Source organism: Oenanthe melanoleuca, chromosome 21, assembly GCF_029582105.1.
Source record: "Oenanthe melanoleuca isolate GR-GAL-2019-014 chromosome 21, OMel1.0, whole genome shotgun sequence".
Lineage (NCBI taxonomy): Eukaryota > Metazoa > Chordata > Aves > Passeriformes > Muscicapidae > Oenanthe > Oenanthe melanoleuca.
Genome location: NC_079354.1, coordinates 5,642,381 through 5,665,406, shown reverse-complemented (window position 1 = coordinate 5,665,406; position 23,026 = coordinate 5,642,381). Strand labels below are relative to the sequence as shown.

The 23,026-nt window shown below is 39.1% G+C and overlaps 2 protein-coding genes and 1 long non-coding RNA gene across 4 annotated transcripts in view; 1 reads left to right on the top strand and 2 right to left on the bottom strand.

Moving 5' to 3' along the window:
* The window catches only part of TAS1R3 (taste 1 receptor member 3), a 147,089-nt gene that overhangs the window by 44,671 nt on the left and 79,392 nt on the right, over positions 1–23,026 (top strand). The window lies entirely within an intron of this gene.
* Positions 1–23,026, bottom strand: part of DVL1 (dishevelled segment polarity protein 1) — a 67,675-nt gene that overhangs the window by 34,410 nt on the left and 10,239 nt on the right. For both annotated transcript variants that reach the window (XM_056508276.1, XM_056508277.1), the window contains exons 2-3: positions 7,908–7,977; positions 1,670–1,791 (exon numbers count right to left, since the gene is read on the bottom strand). In XM_056508276.1, coding sequence (XP_056364251.1) covers positions 1,670–1,791; positions 7,908–7,977 — 192 coding nt within the window. The remainder of the gene's footprint in view (positions 1–1,669; positions 1,792–7,907; positions 7,978–23,026) is intronic.
* LOC130261755 (uncharacterized) lies at positions 19,610–21,643 on the bottom strand. Its single transcript, XR_008842021.1, has 2 exons — positions 21,583–21,643; positions 19,610–21,538 (listed from the first exon to the last, which is right to left on the bottom strand). It is a non-coding gene; the product is annotated as an uncharacterized LOC130261755 (long non-coding RNA).

Below are 23,026 nucleotides of genomic sequence, written 5' to 3'. Positions count from 1 at the left end.
AAACCATCATGAGCATGAAATACAGGCTGAGCTTTAAAACTCCAGCAGGGAGGGGAAAAAAAATAAAGTTTTATTTGGATTTCATCAATGATGAAGGAAAATCTCAACAGTGCCAGAGTTCTCAGCACTGATAAAGATCTGGTTCCCTGATGGCCCTGCCTGCTTCACCCACTCCTTGGGTTCCTTGTGGTCCAGCTCCATTTCTGTTTGTAAAAGTGCAACACCCAGCTCAGCCTCAATCAGCACTGAGGAGCATTCAAATAAAATCCCAGGGATTTAAGAATCAGGAAGGTACAAGTCACTCTTATTGCAAAATCCCCAAAAATGTAATTTTCCATCTCCAGGAATGATCTACAGTCATGATTCAGGTTCATTTCACAATGAAAGATTTGTTAAGCTCAAAAGAAAAACAAATAATTTCAAAATATCATTTCAAAGGATTCTTGATCACTTTAAATCTCCAGTGGGTGTGCTTTAAAATGAAATTCTAATGGACAGAATTTAGTTATTCATGCAGAATAACCAAGATACTCTGCCCTGGGTTATGGACTAAACTCAGGTCTTCATTATCTTCTCTTCTGGATTGAAAAAATGCAACACAACAGAAAAATCCAGTGTAGAATGTTGAGATGTTGCAGGAAATTGTGAGCAGAAAACCCAAAAAGGTATTGAGGGAAAACAAGTTTTAGTCTAGGAAACTCCCCAGATTCTCTACTAGAGTTAAAAAAAAAAAAAAAAAAAAAAGGGGTAGAGGAGAGGGAGAGCAGAAAACACAACCTGAGCTCTCTGAATTCCCAAATTTTCTCTGTAGTATTTGAGAATATTCTGGAAGAACAGCAGGGCCAGCAGGGCATTGGACCCACAGCCCTGGCAGTGAGCACAAACCTGGTCTTTAATTCCAAGTTAATTATCTTTTTAAACAAAGATTGCAGCTGGTCCAGGCAGCTCGAGGCCAGGAAAAACAAAAGGCTGGTTTTATTTTCTATTTATTTTTTATTGCCCAGTTCAGAACACAGGAGGGCAGCACAGCCCTTGCAAGGCACTGCCAGGCAGGGTCAGGATTTCCCAGGATTTCCTCTCTAAAAGGTTTTTATCTGTAAAAAAAACTCACAACAATGAGGGCTCGTCCAGGCAAAAATAAAAAAATAAAAAAATGGAAACCAGGCAAATCCAGGCCACATTTCCTTCTCCAAATAAAACCCAAGAGCACAAAGCTCAGCTTTAAATCCTGCTGCTGGAAATGAAGGATTCCAAGGATTCCCCTTGGATCAGGAAGAGGAAATAACAAAATCAAAGCAGATATTCCCAGGCTGGCCACACACAGATGGAGCAGGAATTATTCCTGATGGAAACTTCCCCTCCTGCCAGCATTCAGCTGGCTCTGCACCCTCCCTAATTACACAGAACACACTAATTATTTATCAGCCACACAACAAAAAGCATTTTGTGCTCCTTCCCTACTTAACTCATCCACAGCAGGCTTGGAAATGAGATATTTTGGATAAATATTTCACTCTAACAATGCCAGGGCTTTTTCATTCCCATCTCCCCTTTTAATTCCTAGATATTTAATTTTATAACCCAAACAACAAACAGCTGGCAGAGAAATGAGGGTGAGAAATGGACAGGAATTAGAAATGGAGAAATAAATGGGAGAACTGGGTCTTACTGGAATGAGGGGGGCCGGGAGTCTCCAATGCCTCCTGTCCTCTCCAGGGGTGGTGGCAGCTCAGGGTGGCTCTCAGTGCACTGGGAACCTGTGTCAGAGTGGGAGCTTTCAGCCAGGACCAGCTGCCAACAGGAAAAAAAAAAATACCAGAATTTAAAATAATAAAAAATTACCCTTCTCCACTCTGGATCAAGGTGCTGAGCCAAAATCCCGAGATCTGAGGAGGGGGAGCACAGGGATCCCTGCCAAACTCACAGAAAATCAGATGAAATTCAAATTAAATTCCACCTGAAAACATCAGCCTGGATGTGCAGAGAATTCCTGTAGCAGGAATTCTGCTCCTCCTGGAAAATCAGGATTTTGGGGACCCTGCAGCATTCCCAGAGTTGTCAGAATCGTTGTGCTCCCAGCCTGGCTTTGCCAGCAAAAAAAACGAAAAGCAAAAGCTTTATTTTATTATTTTATCATGAAATCTGTATTTTTTAACCTCCATTTTTTAACCCAGAAAGGCAGGGCACTGCCAGTTTTGCACCAGGGAGAGGAAAGCAATCAAAGATTTCTAAATTCAGCCTAAAGCCCAGGGGAGGAGAACCCTGCTCTGGGTAAAGCAGCCCTGCAGAAAAACAAACATCCATTGATCCAAAACTCCTTTTCATTTATCTCTGCAAACAGAACAAGGTGATTCCCCATTAGAAATTCCACTTTTAATTTAACTTCACCTGTTAGATTAAGTGGTTATTTTTTATTAAAAAGCCTGACAGTGGAGGGAAAAAAAAAAAAACAAAAACACTTAAGCCAGAACTGTGATTTACAAACAGGAAGGCAAATGCCCAATTTTGTGTAAAATGAAATGAGAATTCTGTGAACTGAAGAACTTAGTTAATATTTTAAATGACTGTATTATGGAGATTATTCTCCCATGAAGATAAAATGCAAAAAAAATAAATTTAAACAACCCACTGAGCACACACAGCATTTCCTGGCCATGTTGACCTGGAGGTGACCAGGCTGATTTTATCACCTGGCTGTGATTATAAAGTCTTTAATTAAAGAAATCCTCAATTAATGATACAGATTTATACCTTTCACTGAGAGATTCCAGCTCTTGCCTGGTTCATTTATGAAGGATTAATTGTAATAAAATGATCAGAGGGATGCTGGTAAAGGAGAGAATTGGAATTCAGGATGCAGGGAATGAATCCTTGGAGCATAAATCATAAATATGAGGAGGAAAACACACCCAGAATCTGTCAAAAAGGAACTGCCTGGAGAGAAACCAGCTCCACATGGAATCAGCAAAAAGAGGAAACACAGAAAGGAAAAATAACCCCAGCTTTGAAAATAATAAATTAATAAATAAAATAATAAAATGATAATTCAAGCTGCTTTCTTCCAGGTGGGGAAGTCCAAGGGAGATGTTTAGGATGTCTCTGAGCCTGAAGGTTTCCTGAAGAATCTCTGGGTGAGTGATTTCACTGAGAAAAATCAAATCAAGGATGAAAAGAAGAAAAAAAAAAAACAAAAAAAAAAATTTGAAAGTTCAGCGCTAGTTAAAAAAAACAAAAAAACCAAACCAAATAAAAACCTCACAAAAATAACAAAAAAAATCTTTAAAAATTCCCCCCAAAAAAAAGAAAACCAAAACAAAAAACAAACCCACAAACAAAAAAAAACAAAACAAAAAAACAGCAGCAACAACAAAAACCAAAACCAAAATCCAACAATAAAAAAAACCAAAAAAAACCCAAAACAAAATGCAAGAAACACAAACAAAACCCAACAAAAAAAAACAAAGAAAAAAAACCCCAAAATTAAAACCAAAATCCAACAACAACAAAAAAAACAAAATTAAAACCAAAATCCAACAACAAACAACAAAAACTAAACCCAAGGAAAAAATAAAAAAAACTAAAAAATCCCACAAAAAACAGATAATAAAATAAAAAATAACCAAAATAACCCTGCCCAAAACCCTTTTCTTTTTTCCCCCCAACTTGTGCAATTATCTGGGAAGTTCCAGTGAATGGGTCATTAAAGAATTGGGAAGGGAATAATTAATAATAATTAATAATTAATTCTCAGTGAGATTTCCAACCTCCTGCAGTAATTAGCAGCAAACAGAGGCAGACAAAGCCCTGCAATTTTCTGAAAAAAGGAATTTACAATTCATGATTCAGGTCAGACTCAGATGGTTGAGCTGATTGCTGAGATGGAGGAACAGAAATCAAAATTATCTCCAGAAGTGGCAGCTCCAAATTCTGCTCATCAATTTGGGAGCTGATGGGTGGGAAAGGAGAAAAAATCCAAATTTGGGAAGAATAAATCCAGCCCTGCTTCCTACAATCTGCAGAACTGGATGGGTTTATAATTTATCCCAAGCAGCACCAAAAATTCAGTAAAAAATGCTCCATGAATAATTAAGAATTATTTATGATAATATTATTAAATGGTCCAAGTGATTATTAATTAATTTAAAGCACACAAATAAATTTTGCTTTTAGATCTTCGCTCCAGCACCAGGATCTGCTCATCAATTTGGGAGCTGATGGGTGGGAAAGGAAGAAAAATCCAAATTTGGGAAGAATAAATCCAGCCCTGCTTCCTACAATCTGCAGAATTGGATGGGTTTATAATTTATCCCAAGCAGCACCAAAAATTCAGTTTAAAAATGCTCCATTAATATGCCCAAGTAATTAATAATTAATTTAAAGCACACAAATAAATTTTGCTTTTAGATCTTTGCTCCAGCACCAGGATCTGCTCATCAATTTGGGAGCTGATGAGTGGGAAAGGAGAAAAAATCCAAATTTGGGAAGAATAAATCCAGCCCTGCTTCCTACAATGTGCAGAACTGGATGGGTTTGTAATTTATCCCAAGCAGCACCAAAAATTCAGTTTAAAAATGCTCCATTAATATGCCCAAGTAATTAATAATTAATTTAAAGCACACAAATAAATTTTGCTTTTAGATCTTTGTTCCAACACCAGGATCTGCTCATCAATTTGGGAGCTGATGGGTGGGAAAGGAGAAAAAATCCAAATTTGGGAAGAAAAAATCCAGCCCTGCTTCCTACAATCTGTGCAGAACTGGATGGGTTTGTAATTTATCCCAAAAAGCACCAAAAATTCAGTTTAAAAATGCTCCATTAATAATTAATAATTATTTATGATAATATTATTAAATGGTCCAAGTGATTAATAATTAATTTAAAGCACACAAATAAATTTTGCTTTTAGATCTTTGCTCCAGCACCAGGATTTGCTCATCAATTTGGGAGCTGATGGGTGGGAAAGGAAGAAAAATCCAAATTTGGGAAGAAAAAATTCAGTTCTACTTCCTACAATCTGTGCAGAACTGGATGGGTTTATAATTTATCCCAAGAAGCACCAAAAATTCAGTAAAAAAATGCTCCATGAATACCCCCAAGTAATTAAAAATTAATTTAAACCACAGAAATAAATTTTGCTTTTAGATCTTTGCTCCAGCACCAGGATCTGCTCATCAATTTGGGAGCTGATGGAATATTTCTACTGGTACAGGAATTGCAATAAATTGAATTTAATCCTTGAAATGCATCTCAGAGATTGTGATGAAATGAAAATAACAGTCCCAGAATTAAAATATAACCTTGAGCTGGTGTGTGTGCATTTCTAGCATCTTGTTCTCATCTTATTTCTTTATATTCTCCTGTTTTCCAGCTGGAAAAGCCAAATATTTTCATGTTATTTAAAGAATTCAGCTCTTAACATGAGAGAAAATAAAATGTCCTTGGGGGATTGGTTGGGAGAAGGAAGAAGGAAGAGTTGGCAGGGATGTAGAGGAAAATCTGGATATTGAATTGATTGGGAATTTAATGAATATTGGGTATTAATATGTAATTAATTCTTGGGTATTTAATTAATATTGGTTATTTATAATTAATTATTGGGTATTTAATGAATGTTGGGTATTAATATGTAATTAACTACTGGGTATTTAATGAATATTGAGTATTAATATGTAATTAGTTATTGGGTATTTAATGAATGTTGGGTATTAATATGTAATTAATTATTGGGTATTTAACGAATGTTGGGTACTAATATGTAATTAATTATTGGGTATTTAATGAATGTTGGGTATTAGAATGTAATTAATTATTGGGTATTTAATGAATGTTGGCTATTAATATGTAATTAACTATTGGGTATTTAATGAATGTTGGGTACTAATATGTAATTAATTATTGGGTATTTAATGAATGTTGGGTATTAGAATGTAATTAATTATTGGGTATTTAATGAATATTGGGTATTAATATATAATTAATTATTGGGTATTTAATGAATATTAGGTATTAGTATGTAATTAATTATTGGGTATGAATATTGGGTATTAATATGTAATTAATTATTGGGTATTTAACGAATATTGGCTATTAATATATAATTAATTATTGGGTATTTAATGAATGTTGGCTATTAATATATAATTAATTACTGGGTATTTAATGAATATTGGGTATTAATATGTAATTAATTATTGGGTATTTAATGACTCTTTACCAGCTCAGCAGCCTGGAGAAAGGGGCAGGAGCAGAGAGGAGCAAACAGGGGGCAGGAGCTGCACAGGAGGAGGAGGAAGGGGAATTTTGGGATGGATTTTCTCTCCTGGCAGGAGCTGTGCAGGAGGAGGAGGAAGGGGAATTTTGGGATGGATTTTCTCTCCTGGCAGGAGCTGCACAGGAGGAGGAGGAAGGGGAATTTTGGGATGGATTTTCTCTCCTGGCAGGAGCTGCACAGGAGGAGGAGGAAGGGGAATTTTGGGATGGATTTTCTCTCCCGGCAGGAGCTGTGCAGGAGGAGGAGGAAGGGGAATTTTGGGATGGATTTTCTCTCCCGGCAGGAGCTGCCATCAATCCCTCAGACAAATCCCATCTCCATTCTCAGTCCCTGTTTTCTCTGGACTCTCCTCCTCTCGTTACTCACACATGAAATCCCTTTTGTCCCTGCCAGAGCCCCAGGCTCCAGCCCCTCACTAATCCTGGAGACAAAACCAGCACCACCAACACCCAGAGCTCAGCAGCGTCCTGAGAGCAGCAAAAACAGAAAAATCCAAAGTCAAAAATCAAATTCAGCCAAATGCAAACCCCTCCTGGAGGAGGAACCCCCACCCACATCCCAAAAAATGGACACAACCTCATTAAAAAAAGAATTGGTGCTTGTTTAATCATCACTTTGGTTCTCTAATGCCAATTTTATTCCTTTGACAACCAATTTACTCAACCAGGGAATTTTCCTTTTTTTTCTGGAGGGAAGTGGTGCCTGTTCCTTTCCCTGAGCACTGCCCAGATTTAGGTGGGAATTAGCTGAGAAATGCAGCTTTAAATCAAAAGAACTCTGCTTTCTGTCAGAGTCAGTGAGTCTGAATTCTTCAGAGAGAAACCAAAGTGCAAAAATTAAATTAAAACCTTTAAATGAACTGAACTAAATTAAGTCATTCACACATAAAGTAAATGTTTAATTTAAGTAAGTTTTAGTGTGAGCTAAATTCAATGCTAATGCTCTAATACTATTTTTTAGTAAAAAAAAAATTCTAAATGCTGAAATAACAGTTCAAGTTCATATAATGTTTTCAGCAGAAGCTCCAAAACCACAATTGCAAACAGGAGTTAAACTTAATAAAGCTATAGTAAAAATATTGGTGACACTTTTCAAATAAAACAAAATAATATGACATCTGTGTGCTAAGAAACTAAAATTCTAATAAGTTAATGTCCTGGTTTGATTTGGGTTTGCCAATTTTAATATACTTCATTTTTTTTGGAGATAAGATTTAGGAGTAAAAACAAAGTAGGCTTAAAACTTAAATTTTAAATAGTTTTCCAAGGTTATAAATGTTGATGTGTTTTTACTGAATGCATAAACAATGTTCAGCCCCCTTTAATTCAAACCTTCCAGGCACTACCAACAATACCAATACATTGAAATTTAAATGCCATAACCAAAATCCACCAGAAGATCACATTTAGCTGTTTTGGAATTAAATGTTTTGGCTATTTAGTGACTAAAACTGTTTTCATATCAAAACCACATTTTCAGCTCTGCACACTTTGTGGACTTCACTCTGATTTTTAAAAGATATTATTTAAGAACAGGATAATTAAAATTTTTACCGTTAATTTTGAGATTGGAGATACTTCTAAAAATCAGGATCCAGTATCAAGCAACAGAGATTTACACACAAAATCCAACCTACCCAGGACACCACTCTTCCATTGAAGCAAGGGAGCTTTGCATTGTCATCTGAGATCTCTTCCTTCACCACCCTGGAAAACAACAACAAACAAAAAAAAAAAAAACCAGATCAGAATGGACAGTAGTTTTCTCAAATTTTCCAGGATTTTTTTTTTTTCCCATTAAAATGCTGGTAGCAGCAGGTGCTCTGTGTTTAAAGAAAATTTGAGTGTGAGAATAAAGGGTGGAACAGCCACCCCAGAGTGGGAGGCACAAAAGGAATTTCAAGAATTTTCCCATTCTGGAGTCTCCAAGATCTGATGGGGACTAAAATCCAATTTAGAGATTTTTCTTCAATATTCACAGACTCAGAGCATCTCCCTCTTTACTGCAGTGCACAAAACATCCTTTAATTCACACAGCAGGTAAGGAAGGTGAAAAAACAGGGAGGTCACATCATGAGAAAACCCCACACTCTTTACCCCAAACACTCCCACATCCATGAGTATCTAAAAAAAAAAAAAATTAAAAATAAAGGGTGAGGAAGTGTGGGGAAGGGCTGACATCCTCTGCTTTATTTGCCTGCGAGGAGATTGAAGCACTAATTACTAAATGAAACAATCGCTGCTGGGAGCAGCCCCTCCTCCCTCTGGCTTCCTGGAATTGTGGCTGGATCTTCTGGGTTTTGTGTTTTCCCCTTTCTGTGCCTTTCCCAAACCTGGCCCTGCTCACCCTCACACCTCACCTGTTTTTAGGACAGGTTACCCTCGAGCATCCTCAAGTTTTGTTTTCCTCCTGAGAGGATTTTAGCCAGAAAAACCAAAGATTGTTGAGGCTCAGCCTCCCCCTCATCCCCTTGCCGAGCTGCCTCAGAACATCCCTGATTCCACCTGAACTGAGATTTCCTTGGTTCCAGCTGAACCCCAAACCCTGGAATGAAAAATTGGCTGATAAATCCTGATTGCACTCTCCACAATTAGCTGGGTGATTTTTCATTGCACTCAGAAAAATGAGGTTAACAAGGAAATTCTCCTTTCCCTCCAGCACCACGTTCATGGGAAATGCAGGGTTGAGACAGATTTATTCCAGGTTAATGTGTGCACAAACAGAGCATCTTAATGTCCTTTAGCACCAGATTAACCCCATTTTATCACTGGGATCATCATCAAGTCTCTCCTTAATTGTCCTTTAGCATCAGATTAACCTCATTTTATCATTGGGATCACCATCAAGTCTCTCCTTAATTGTCCTTTAGCAGCAGATTAACCCCATGTTATCACTGAGATCATCATAAAGTCTCTCCTTAATTGTCCTTTAGCAGGAGATTAATCCCATTTTATCATTGGGATCATCATCAAGTCTCTCCTTAATTGTCCTTTAGCACCAGATCAATCCCATTTTATCACTGGGATCACACTCAAGTGTCTCTTTTATTGTCCTTTAGCAGCAGATTAATCCCATTTGATCACTGGAATCACCATCAAGTCTCTCCTTAACTGTCCTTTAGCAGCAGATTAATCCCATTTTATCATTGGGATCATCATCAAATCTCTCCTTAATTGTCCTTTACTGGTGGGAAAAGGGAAGAGAAGCTCCATTCCTGATGAACTTGCTTGGAGATCCTTAGGGAGAAGCCAAAGGGATGAAGCTCTTTGTGCTAAACTTTGTTTATCCCTGTCACCTCAAAGGCAGGTAAGAGACAATTCTGATTTTTGGCTTTCATTCACAGAATCAGGTTGGTTGGAAAATAAATCCTGGATTTTTTTCCCTTCAGAGAGGGTTTAGGTTGCTCAGGGCAATGTCTGAGCAGTTCCAAGGATGGATGTTCCACACTCTTTTTGGACAATTTGGTTTTACTTTATGAAGCAGCAGTTTTTCAAAAAGCTGTTCCAATTAGCAAAATCATAAGTAATCACACAATAGCAATTACTCAACTGGCATCGAAGGCTGCAGCTCTAAAAATAGTCTGGCTGAAGCTGATTAACACTTCAGTGTGAATTTTAATGAAGAATTCAAACTTCAGGGATTTTATAGCTGAGGCCAAGCACAGAAGAGCCTTTAGCCACCTCTCCCAATGCAGGGAAAGGGATGGAAATAAATCCACACTGAATTTACAGGGATAAATTGGAATATAATGGGGGTTTTTTTCTGGAAATAAGGAAGAAAGGAGGAGAGAAATGCCTTTGATGAACAGGGAAGCAGCAGGAGCAGAGCAGGAAAAGCTCAGATCTGGTGTGCACCCTGCAGAGCTGCAGCAGGAATTGTGTGGCATCATTCCCTCTCCTTCTCCAGCCTCATCCAAACCCCACAGAGCCACTGCAGGACCAATATTCTCATTTTTTCAGCTTGTTATTCCTACACAACGCTGTCAGTGCTTTGCCTTTCCACCAGCTCCCACATAAACCTGTCACAGAAGGGGATGAACACACTGCCCACAAATCTGACAGAAATGACACACCCAGATTAGTGTAAGTGACACAACTGTGAAGAAAAACCCTCTTCAAAACCCTCTTCAAAGAAAGAGAAGCAGCTTCAATGCAAACAAGCTCCTTCTTGGCGTTTCTATAGAAATTTTATAGCAATTTCTATAGCAAGAAGCTGCCTGGGGAGGTCACTTCTTTCCATCCAGGTGACAAAAAAATCAAAATTCACTTTTTCCTCCTTGCTGCTGCTCTGTCTCATGTTATTCTTCACCCTTTGGAAAATCTAAACTCCCACTCTCAGTGGTTCTGCCTGCAATTAACAGCTCATGTTAATTCATATTAATATAAACATCCAAGTGTTTATAGCCCAGTTATCCTGGGCCACATCTGATCTTCAGCATCACCCTGAACACTTGTGCCCACAGGATTCCTCTTCCCTGCTTTTTCCAGCCCACCTTTATTCCTGCAGGCACATCCAGCACTCTGCCATGCCAGGGATAATTCATCATCTTTCAGGAGAACTGCAGCACCTTGGAGAGGTTTTGGTGCTGGCACCAGATGCTGGAATGATTCAAGAATTCCTGTGTTCCCTAGGAGAGAATCAGCCCAAATCTGCACTGATTTCAAACACCAAACTGATTTCAAACTTCTTTTTTTTCTGGTTGTTCAAGGGCAATTCCATTTGTTTAGGCTTTGCATGACCTTGAGGAGGTCAGCTGGAACATTCCACTGCATGAAAAATAAGGAATCTCCAAGCTGAAAATTTCCTTGGAATGTTTCAGATACTTGGAGCAGCACAAAACCTCCTTACCTACAGAATCTCCATGTTGAAAAATTCCTTGGAATATTTCACAGACATCTGGAGCAGCAGAAAGCTCCTTACCTACAGAATCTCTGTGCTGAAAAACTCCTTGCAATGTTTCACAGATATTTTGAGCAGCACAAAGTTGCTTACCTACAGAATTTCCATGCTGAAAAATTCCTTGGAATGTTTCACAGATATTTGGAACAGCAGAAAGCTCCTTACCTACAGAACCTCAGCCCCAAGGCAGAAATTCTGCCCCATTCCCTCCAGAACAGCTTCCAATTCATTATTTTAAAATATTTATAACTGGCTGTCCAAGAGCAGGGGCATGCAGGGAATATGATTTGCTTCTCTGCTTCTTAATGAACAATATTTCAGTAGCTGTGCAGTGCTTGAGGTGTGAAAATCTCACTAAAATCCAGATATTTGTGGCATTTAAATTGAGATTTCCAGAGATGAGTCTGGTTTGATTGTAGCACAACTCTGCATGGTGTTACATCCCACTCCATGCCCAGCTAACCTAGAAAATATATTCCTCTTAATTATGGCAGAGAAGCCAAGGAAATGGGTGATTTTTAGAGTCCTAAAACCTTACTATTTCTTTTTCTCAACTTCTTTTTCTCAATTCTTTTCTTCAATTTCTTTTCCTCAACTTCCTTTCCTCAATTTATTTTCCTCAATTCTTTTCCTCAGTTTTGTTTCCTCAATTTCTTTTCAGCAATTTCTTTCCCTCAGCTTCTTTTCCTCAATTTCTTTTCCTCAATTCTTTTCCTCAATTTCTTTTCCTCAACTTCTTTTCCTCAGTTTGCTCAGAATGGGTTTGGAATAGAACTGAGCAAATCAAGCAAAGCATTTTAGCCACACTGAGTCTCCTGGTTTTTTCTCCCTCTTTCCTCTGCTCCCTGTATTATTTAGTAAATTATTGATGTGCCTCTATTTCAGTCTCACAGGTGTTAATGAATCTATTCCTGCACTGGCCCAAGGGACAGACACATCTCTGCCAGAAAAATAAGAAATCACAGTACAAAGGGACAGGTCAGCAGAATCCTGACCCAAACCCACATTTCCAACAAGTTACAAAACAATAAATATTAACAAGCCCCTATAAAATTAAGCAGTTCTTGAAAACAGCTTAGGAAAAAAAAACCAAAAAACCACTTTTTGTGGGATGGCCATTTCAAACAGCTGGGATTGGGCTTTCCCCAGGGTGCAATTATCCTCAAAACTCAGGGCAGGACACTCAGAACAGCACTGGGGATGATTCTGGAATCCAAAAGGTCCTGACCTCACACTGAGAGCTGCTCCTGGCTCCAAAAAAAAACCACCCAAGAGCATTTCCCCAACCAGTCTGGGAGCTGGGAACTGAAAGTTCAGGATGGTTTTAGGGTCTCAGCAGCATCTTCCAGACCCACTGGTACCCAGCATGGGATGCTGCACAATTTCTGAGTGTGCTGAACATTCCACCTGCCAAATATTCCCAACAAAATTCCCAAATATTCCCAATAAAATCTCAATTTCTGTGCCAGGGAGCTCAGATTTTGGCAGTAGAGCCTCCCTCAGAGGACATCCTTCCAGTTGTGCTTCCAGTCCTTTGGAAGTTATTTGGGAAGCACCAAGAGCTCCATGAATTCCCAAAATGTCAAGGGAATAACTTCAATTCAGCCCCAGCCAGAAGAGTGTGGATACCTCAGCCTGAGCCTGGAATTCATCTGCTCAACATCCATTTTAGGGTGCTACACCCAGCTGTTCAATTCCTTATTCCAGCTGTTCAATTCCTTATTCCAGCTGTTCACTTCTTTATTCCAGCTGTTCAATTAATTATTCCAGCTGTTCAATTCCTTATTCCAAATGTTCAATTCCTTATTCCAACTGTTCAATTCCTTATTCCAGCTGTTCAATTCATTATTCCAACTGTTCACTTCTTTATTCCAAATGTTCAATTCATTATTCCTGCTGTTAATTTCTTTATTCCAGCTACTCAACTCTTTATTCCAGCTGTTATTTATTCCAGCTGCTCAATTCTTTATTCCAGCTGTTCATTATTCCAGCTGTTCAATTCCTTATTCAAAATGTTCAATTCCTTATTCCAACTGTTCCATTCTTTATTCCAACTGTTCCATTCTTTATTCCAAACATTCACTTCTTTATTCCAACTGTTCAATTCCTTATTCCAAATGTTCACTTCTTTATTCCAGCTGTTCATTATTCCAACTGTTCAATTCCTTATTCCAAATGTTCATTATTCCAACTGTTCAATTCATTATTCCAACTGTTCAACTCCTTATTCCAACTGTTCACTTCTTTATTCCAACTGTTAAATTCTTTATTCCAGCTGTTCAATTCTCTATTCCAACTGTTCCATTCTTTATTCCAACTGTTAAATTCTTTATTCCAGCTGTTCAATTCTCTATTCCAACTGTTCCATTCTTTATTCCAACTGTTCAATTCTTTATTCCAGCTGTTCAATTCTCTATTCCAACTGTTCACTTCTTTATTCCAACTGTTAAATTCTTTATTCCAGCTGTTCAATTCTCTATTCCAACTGTTCCATTCTTTATTCCAACTGTTCAATTCTTTATTCCAGCTGTTCAGTTCCTTATTCCAACTGTTCCTTTTCAATAAAGGTGTCACACAACCAGACAAACCAAGAAATGTTAAACACACTTGAGATGGGGCAAGATAAGAATCAGCTCTTACTCCTCTGTCAAAAGCTCCTTTTGTGCTCTCTTGAAAACATCTCATCAGAATAATAAAGCTGGGTCAAAAAACAGCCACAAATTTAATCAATACCCCACAGAATTATTATTTACAGTCAGGTTAAAGTAATTGCTAACAAAGAGTTGAACAAAACCGGGAATAACCACATTATCCAGATACCTGGGAGAGAAAAGCTGTTCATAAATTTATTTAGAAGTATTTATCCAACACTTCTTCCAGATAATCTCTGTCTCTCTGCCCCCTGGGTTATTTGTCTAGACAGATTTTAATGAAGTGGGATAATTCTGGGCACTGATGTGGTGAAGATGATTTAGTTTAGTTTAACAAGGTTTCTGTCAGAGCAGGTGAGTGGGGCAGGGCACAGCACAAACAGCTCTGGTACCTTCCAGGCACAACCAGAATTACACAGAACACCCTAAAATATCCTTTATTTTGTGGCACCCCAAACCAGCAAAATTCACCTCAACACACTCATTAAATCAGAGCTGGTGCTTCATTAATTACTCTAAAAAATGGCATTCCAGTGGCAGGGCAACCCTAATTTGCTTTTTGCTAAAATCAAGGAGTGAAAAGATGGAAAAAGCAGAGGTTGGATATCAAAGCTTTCCATGCATAAATAGGATGGAGATGGAAATCTTTTCTCCTGGTGCTGGAAGAGCTGAAGGCTAAAGGAGATCCATCCAATCCTTCCCTAAAAACCAGAAATTCTCCACATTCCCTTGCCCTGCTCAGTTCTTTGTACAAGTTTAGGAAGTGCAATCCAGAATTCCCAGAATTCCCAGAGAGCCACAAAGGCAGCCCAGGAAGGTGAGAAGAGAACTCATGTCATGCCCCAGCAGTTCCACACATGGCCAGGGCAGGTTTTGTGGACAAAACCCTCTGGAATTCAGATCACAGGATAAAACTGTGCTATCTGCCCTTTGTCCTGGTGAGAAGGACAGGTGTCTGCCAATAAAGGCAGAAGCTGCTCTTTGAAATGGAGAATTTAAACACCCTCCCTCCAAATTATTATCATTTTGGAATTAAGGGCCTCTCAGGTAAAGAGATGGGAATTAGCAATAACAGTTCTTTACTAGGAAAATTAAAATAGAAATGCAGTATTACACAGAACAATCCCAGCCCTGCCAGAGTCAGAATCCAAGCTGACACCCGTCAGTCAGTCAGGGTGTTGGCACAGTCCCATTCAATGGTGGCTGCATCCTCCTGCAGGGGCAGATGTGGTTCAGCTGGAGCAGTGCTCCTGGAGAAGGTGCAGTTTCCTCTGAAGCTCCAGGGATGATGTGGAAAGGTCTGGCTTTCCTCTGGGATCCAGTGGGAAGAAGGTTCCTTGGTGTCCAAAATGTCAGTTTTTATCTGGTAGGAAAGGCTTGGCTGCTCCCCTGGCTGGAGCATCTCCCAGTGGGATGATGGAATTTTATCAGTCATGCCCTGGGACTCAGTGGCCATGAACAGGAGATATCTCCTGGAGGGAGGATGGGCTGTGGGAAGATAAAGATGATTGCCCAGCTGGTTTAAAGATGGCCCATGAGCAGATAATGTGTGCCAGGAGATCAGGGGCACTGGCCCAGCAGATGGGACAGAATTCACATTTCTGGCCACATCAACCCAACACACCCTTGGAAGTTGGTTTTTTCCACAAGGAAAACCAGTTCCAGGCACAGCCAGAGCCCTCCAGCACTCCCTGGGACAGCAAAACTGCAGGACACTCCTCACATCATGAAAAACTGGGCTCACACCTGCTGCCTTCAGACCAGGTAATAAATTCCACCCACACTGCAACTTAAAAGTACAACTGGACATACAAGTTTGTTCAGGCATTCAAAAAGATTCCCAGCTTGTCACAAAATCCCAAGTCAGATATAAACTAAGGAACAGGGAGGCTTTGGATCCCTATGGGACTGTGGTCTCTCTTTAAAGGTTTGCACCACACAGAGTGAAAAACCTCTGTTTTCACCATGGGAAAGGTTTTCCAGCAGAGAAATTAAACAATAATTAAATGGTAATAAATCCAATCCCTCAGCCCCACGTTCATATTTAGGCATGGATTTGCCATTCCAAACAATTTCAAACAATATCTATTATTTCACTTATAAAATAGCAGTTCCAGCACAGATTGGAGGGCTGGTGGCTTCAGCTCCACATAAACTGGACAAGCCAATCTCCCTCATTTCAGGAGTGGTACGGGAAAGGCAGAAATGTTATTTCATTTATTTTTGTGCTCCTGAGAACTGTGAGCACGAAGAAAACTGCTGTGCTCAGGGACTCACTTGGCCACCTGACACAGATCTTTGGCTTTTTTAAAATTTGTCCAAGTTATTCCTGTTCAGTGCATCCTCACAAGATCTAGAATTCTGTATTCCAGGTGGATCACAAGCTTTTCCCACCAACTCTTTGTCCCTCATCCAAGACAGCTCTTAAAGTCATTTAAAGGAAATAAAAATTAGATAGGTCTAAATCCTCAAATCATTCAGCTAAGGTTTTTAAAAACTGCCATAAATGCACCAAGAAATGGTTCTCCAAATATTCCTCATGGAAACATTACCCAGGAGCTGGAAAAATACACAGGGAGCTTCTTCTGGGAGGGGCCCCATGGAAATCTTCACCTGCCCAGCTCTGCCTGTTTGCTTTCCCACCTCCCACTCTTCTCAAAAAGTCATTTCAGAAACAGCTCAGATAAAAGGGGCTGGGATTTTGTGCATCACAGGGAGAGAAATGAACCTTTTCCATATGCAAAGGGAGAGCAAAATGCAAAATTTCATTCCAAACCTACCCCAGCCCAGCTGCATTTGACTTCTAAATGAGAATTTCCTGGAATCCCAGAAGGGTTTGGGTTGGAAAGGATTTGAAAACTCACCCAGTTCCATGGGCTGGGAAATTCCACTGTCCCAGGGTGCTCCAAGCTGGCCTTGGACACTCCCAGGGAAAAATCCCATCCAAAAATCTCCAAAAATCCAATTTAACCCTCCCCTCTGTCACTCTGAAGCCATTCCCTCACACCCTGTCCCTACCTGCTCTCACTAATTTTTGTAAACCTGTTATTTAGAGCTTTAAATACAGAATCCAACAGAACTTAAAATTTTCTGGTGCATTAATGTGAAAGAAAGTGGGGAAACACAATGGCCATTTCTTATTTTTAATGCACACATTCACCCCAAGAAGGCTGAGCTTGAAATTGGGAAGAAATTGTAAATTTTCCCTATTAGTGGAGTTGTTAAGAGTTGCAATGCAGGGCTGGATTTCTGTATTTCAGGCTGGATTTCTGTATTTCAGGCTGCATTTCTGGATATTAGGCTGGATTTCTGGATATCTGCTGCATTTCTGGATATTTGCTGCATTTCTTTGTGTATTTATGTGTCATACTCAGCCTGGGACACACAGCAGGGCTGCAAAACATTTCTCCCAAATCCTATCAGAGAAGCAAAACCCATTTGTCATATCAAGTTCAAAACAATGAGAAGATCCCAAACTCATTGTGCTGACAAGCACCAGTATCTCCAAAGCAACAATTCACACTCAGAGCAGTTTTTAAGGAATCAGAGCAGTTTTTTAGGAGTCAGAGCAGTTTTTCAGGAATCAGAGCAGTTTTTCAGGAATCAGAGCAGTTTTTTAGGAATCAGAGCAGTTTTTAAGGAGTCAGAGCAAGTTTTTCAGGAGTCAGAGCAGTTTTTAAGGAATCAGAGCAGTTTTTAAGGAGTAAGAGCAGTTTTTTAGGAATCAGAGCAGTTTTTCAGGAATCAGAGCAGTTTTTAAGGAATCAGAGCAGTTTTTAAGGAGTCAGAGTAGTTTTTTAGGAGTCAGAGCAGTTTTTTAGGAGTCAGAGCAGTTTTTCAGGAGTCAGGCTCTGAACTGACTCAAGCTGAGCCAACACTGGAACAGATAAACCCCAAAGTTTGATTTTCTTGCTGCTTTTTCTCCCAACCACAATGCAGAGCATCTGAACTCAGCCAATCCACCCCTTAATCCCCCCACAGCTTCCCAAATCCTGCTTTTTGCAGGGGGACACCAACAGCACCTCTCAAGAGTGACACTCCACTTTGTCACCTCCTAATTCTGAATTTATTGAGACATTTATCCTGCTCCTTGGCACAGGCAGATAAGGAGAGCTCCAATCCCAGTGGCTTTGTAATCTGGCCATTCTTTATTCCAGCTCTGCTCCTGTCTTTGCTCATTTTCTGGCATAGGCTGGGCAGCTTTACAGCAGTGGTTTTCCAGGGGCTGATTTCTTAATTACTGATCCCTGGAGGCTGAAGAGAGCAACAGAAGCTATTAAAGGGAGACAGCAGGGATAAGGAGGAGGGCAGGGGGTGGTGGGGATGGGAATTTCAACAGAACAACTGTTAAAATTATCCCAAAGACATCCTGAGTGCCTCATCCTCAGGCAAAGGTCTCTCTGTTTAAAGCCAGCATTCAAAAAGGCACCAAAAATCCCTTTGAAAAGTCAGTCTGGTGGGGAAATCACAAACCAAGCAACTCTGTCTCACAGGATCTTGAAGAGTTTAAGCCAACTTCAGTATCCCTGATTTTTCTAAGTAATTCTCTAGGCACCATCTCCTGACCTTGTCCTGAGCCACTGTTTTCCCAAAGAAATCAGCCCCTAAGAAAAGTCAGGTTTAATAAGAGCTCAAATTTTGTATCTTGCCTCACAGAACCTCCTTTGTGATGGCATCTGACATCTGCCCTTACAGCTGAACACCTGGGAGAGTAAATCACATTTTGAGAGGAAGAAAACATTTTCAAGAGCATTTTGTTTTGCATTTGAATTTCTGTACCTGCCATCCTTAGAGAAAAGGACTCCAGGAGTTGCCAGATGTGCACACCTCTGTTGCTTTCATTTATTTTACTTGGCTGTTGCACGTGAAATGAAAATATCTTAAAAACCAGGAATGTGAGAAATCTGCAAGGAAAAAATCAAGCTAATTCTAGGATGCTTTAAATGAATTTTTAAGCAAATGCTGTTTTTAAGAGCCAGGCTGCCACCATTTAGTGCTGCTCCACCAGCAGGGTCCCCACAGCCAGGAAAGCTGCCAAGCACATCCCACTTGTGCCCAGTTCTGAATCCATTTCCTGGTTTGATGACATTACTGCCAAGGAATCAAAACCAGAGTCTGATGATGATACTCAGGCTGCTCTGAGAGCTCCCAGTGCCCCAGCTCTGAACTGACATCTCACTCTGGGAGCCAGGGACAAATCAGCACTGCAAGAAACCCTGGGGAGAAAGGGAGAAGAGAACAGTGACACCCAAGAGCTTCTAGGACTATCAAAAAGAGTTTTATTTTTTGCTGAATTTGAAGCAGCAGATTTTATTGGAATGACAGTGACAGCCTCAAGGTTGTCAAAACCAATTCCACCCAGGAGCAATCACTGCAAGCAACCTTGAGCTAGGCTTGGCTAAAGAATTTTATCATGAATTTGTTCTTGTGTCCCAGGCTGTGGGCACAGAGAGACTTTAACTTCTACTCACTTTTCTTTCAGGAAAAAAAAGATGCAAATGTGCAAAGGGAGGCATCCAACCTCTTTCTTTTCAGCAAGTTTTAAACACATTATTTGCTGTTCCATCATCTTCTCATTCAACAAAAAACCCCAAACCTCTCAATTTCCTTCTGTCTTTATGTTGTTTTCTATTTAGATTCAATGTGAATCCTCCAGAGCAAGGATTGTTTTCTTCTAAGACATGACACCTGCATTGAGCAAACCTGTTGTATTTATTTCATTTTAATTTCATTTTTACCACCAAACTCCTGCCTTTTAAACCTCAGTTTGTACCTTCCAACATCCCAATTTTTTTTTTTTTAATTTTTATTTTTATTTTGTTAGTCACACAAGTGAAGTCAGCTTGGCCCAGGGACTGCAGAGCTGCCCTGCAGCAAAGGATAATTCACAGGAGCATTATCTGCAATTCCTGGTAATTTGGGCTGAGCAGGAGGGAGGGCTGGGGGGAGGGGAAGCAAAGACAAAAATAAGCAGATGACAAATTTGCTTATTAACCACACTGAGAATGAGCTGCATTAAAAAACCCTTGAGGAGGGAGGAGGGATGAAAAGCAGGATGTGAAAGAAGCAGGAGCTGGAAGAGCCTGGCTAATGTCAGCCATGAAATGCAACCCCTGCTGTGCCAATCTGAAAGGCAGAAATGCAGTTTTTTAATATTAACTATTTGATTGCTTTGCTTCAGATGCACCCAGCTGATAGCACAGCACTCCCACATTCCCTCCAGGTGATTTTCACCAGCCAGGGAGCTCAAACAACACCAAAAATTCAGCCTGTACTGAAAACTTGGCTGGAGAATTCCAGTTTCTCTTTGCTCAGGACACACCTGAGAAATGGTGAAAGCACCAAGAAAAGCTCTTCCCAGGCTGCAGGTGGCAGGTTCAGCTCTGAATTCACCTCTCCCCCAGATCCTGGCAGCCCTGGGCAGGCACAGCCTGTGCCCTGCCAGGATTCCTGGAGGCTGAAATCAGCCCTTGCTCAACTCTGCAGTGACTCACAGTCCCCAGGTGACACCAGAACTCCAAAATCCAGCCTGGAATTCAGAATTAACCTACCCTGGCTGGGCCACAGATCCCTGAATATTCATCTTTTCTGCACCACTCCTACCTGCCATCACCTCTCTGCATTTTCTTTTTGTCATGCATCCATTTTCCCTCACTCTGCACCAGGCTTCAACTGATTTTATTCCATTTATTTCAGTTTTATTCCTTTTACTTTCATTTCATTCCATTTACTTTCATTTAACTCCATTTATTTTCATTTCATTCTATTTACTTTCACTTCATTCCATTTACTGAACCCTTTTTTAATTTTTATTTTTTAATTTGGTCCTGTAATAAAACAGGTGATAAATGACAACTGGAAATAAATGTATTTTAAAACCAGCCCCCAAAAAGTCTTGTAAATACATGGGTGTTTTTGAACTGGTTCTTTCTGTGTTGAAGAATTATTTTATTTATATAATTTTAAATATTCAACCACTAAATATTCATGGAAAATTGGTAATTAAGTTGATCAGTAAAAAAATTCTGCTAAAAAACAATGGCAGCAGACATTTAATTTTAACACAGCTCCTGGACATAAATTAGGATAATCACAAATTAACTCAAATTGTAATCTCAGGGATTAAATCACTTAGTCAAGATCAAAATCAGAGTAGCTGGAAGAGGGAAAATTAAACCCAGACCACACTGAAATCAAATCCCAAACCACAGAGGGAAACAGAGCAAAGTCATTTCAATAATGTTGAGTTCAGGTAAGATTTAATGACAAAAACTCTTATTTTGAGACAATTTTCAAGTCTACTTGTGCCTCTCCAACTTTGTTTGATGAATTCTTGGTTTGAACAGTAAAAATAGAAATTCCTGTATAAAAATACCAGTTCCCCACAGGAAGACAGGAGATAACAAACATTTGCAAAATAATCCTCATGAAGGATTTTCCAAATGGTTCCACATCTCAGAGCTCAGAAATCAGGTTTAAAATATATAAATAAATCAAAATCTAGAGGGTTCTTTTAGACCTGCTCCTCCCAAATTGCTAAAGAGCCTTTACAGGACACTCCAGCCAAAATCAGAGATATTTTGAATATCCTCCCACATGATTTTCATACTTTATCTCACCAAGGCCACTGAAATAACCAAAAAAATGATGGTTTTTCCCTCAGTTCCTCCCATTTCACATGGAAATAAACCACATTTCTGCATTTGTATTTCTGCATCTGTATTTCTGCATTTGTATTTTTTGTATTTGTATTTCTGCTACTTGTACTTCTGCTATTTGTATTTCTGTATTTGTATTTCTGTATTTCTGTATTTCTGTATTTCTGTATTTCTGTATTTGTATTTTTTGTATTTCTGCTATTTGTATTTTTGTATTTCTGTATTTGTACTTCTGCATTTGTATTTCTGCTATTTGTATTTCTCTATTTGTATTTCTATTTCTGCATTTGTATTTCTGTATTTCTGCATTTGTACTTCTGTATTTCTGTTACTTATATTTCTGTATTTATATTTCTGTATTTCTGTATTTGTATTTTTTGTATTTGTATTTCTGCTATTTGTACTTCTGCATTTGTATTTCTGTATTTCTGTATTTGTACTTCTGTATTTCTGCTATTTGTATTTCTGTATTTCTGTATTTCTGTATTTGTACTTCTGTATTTCTGCATTTGTATTTCTGTATTTCTATATTTGTACTTCTGTATTTCTGCTATTTGTATTTCTGTATTTCTGTATTTGTATTTCTGTATTTTGTATTTGTATTTTTTCATTTCTGTACTTCTGCTAGAACCAACAACTGCCCAGCCCCAAACACTTGTGTTTCAGTCCAAGTTTTCAACTCAAGGTCATGATCAGCTTTGGGAAAACAAAAACGCCCAAAAATTCAGAATTTGACAGGAGCTGGGTGGGAGCAGCTCTGAGCTTTGCAGGTTTGTGACCTCTCCATGTTTTCCTCTCCCTGCCAGTTTTGGGAGGGTGTGTGAGGCAGGAATTTTCATTTTTGTGTTCTCACCAAGCAAAAGAGGCTCAGGAACCAGTGGGAACTGCCAGGAACTCAGAGGGGGAAATAAAAATAAGATGTTACTTCCTCAAAAATGAATTTGCCTTAAAACTTGGATTTTTTTTAGGCTGATTAAAATCATGAGGAGTTAAAATATCTCCCAGAATAGTTGAAGTGGCTATTTAGGGACTTTATCTAAAGTGGTTTGTCCATGTAGGATGTGTCAGCATGTTCCAAAGTAACCCTGGAGAAATCTGTGTCATGGCATTGGAACATATAATTACAATTTTCATCATTTCCCTCTCAGCAACATCTCCTTAAAAAGACATTTTGATTTCATTCCAATTCCATTGCCAGCTGCAGATTTGTGAGTTAAAGTAACAATGCAGAGTAATTGTTTATATTCACTGATAAATCTTTAAATAGGAAAAAAAAGGAAAAAAAAAAAACCAATTTGAACTGTTGGAGAAGATTTTCAGGAGTGGTTTTCCTCCAAGTTCACTGGAATTACAGACCTGCCCTAAATGATGATGAATAAATAATTGGTGAGAAAAGAAAAACAGAGGAGTTTAATCATCAGCCCAGCTCCAGCACCCCAACCAAGTGAATAAAAGCAGAGATTAAATCAACAGCAAAAACTGGTATTAGTCAGGAATTCCCCATTTTCATTTTCCCAGCTGAACTTTTCAGTGGATCTTGTCTGCAA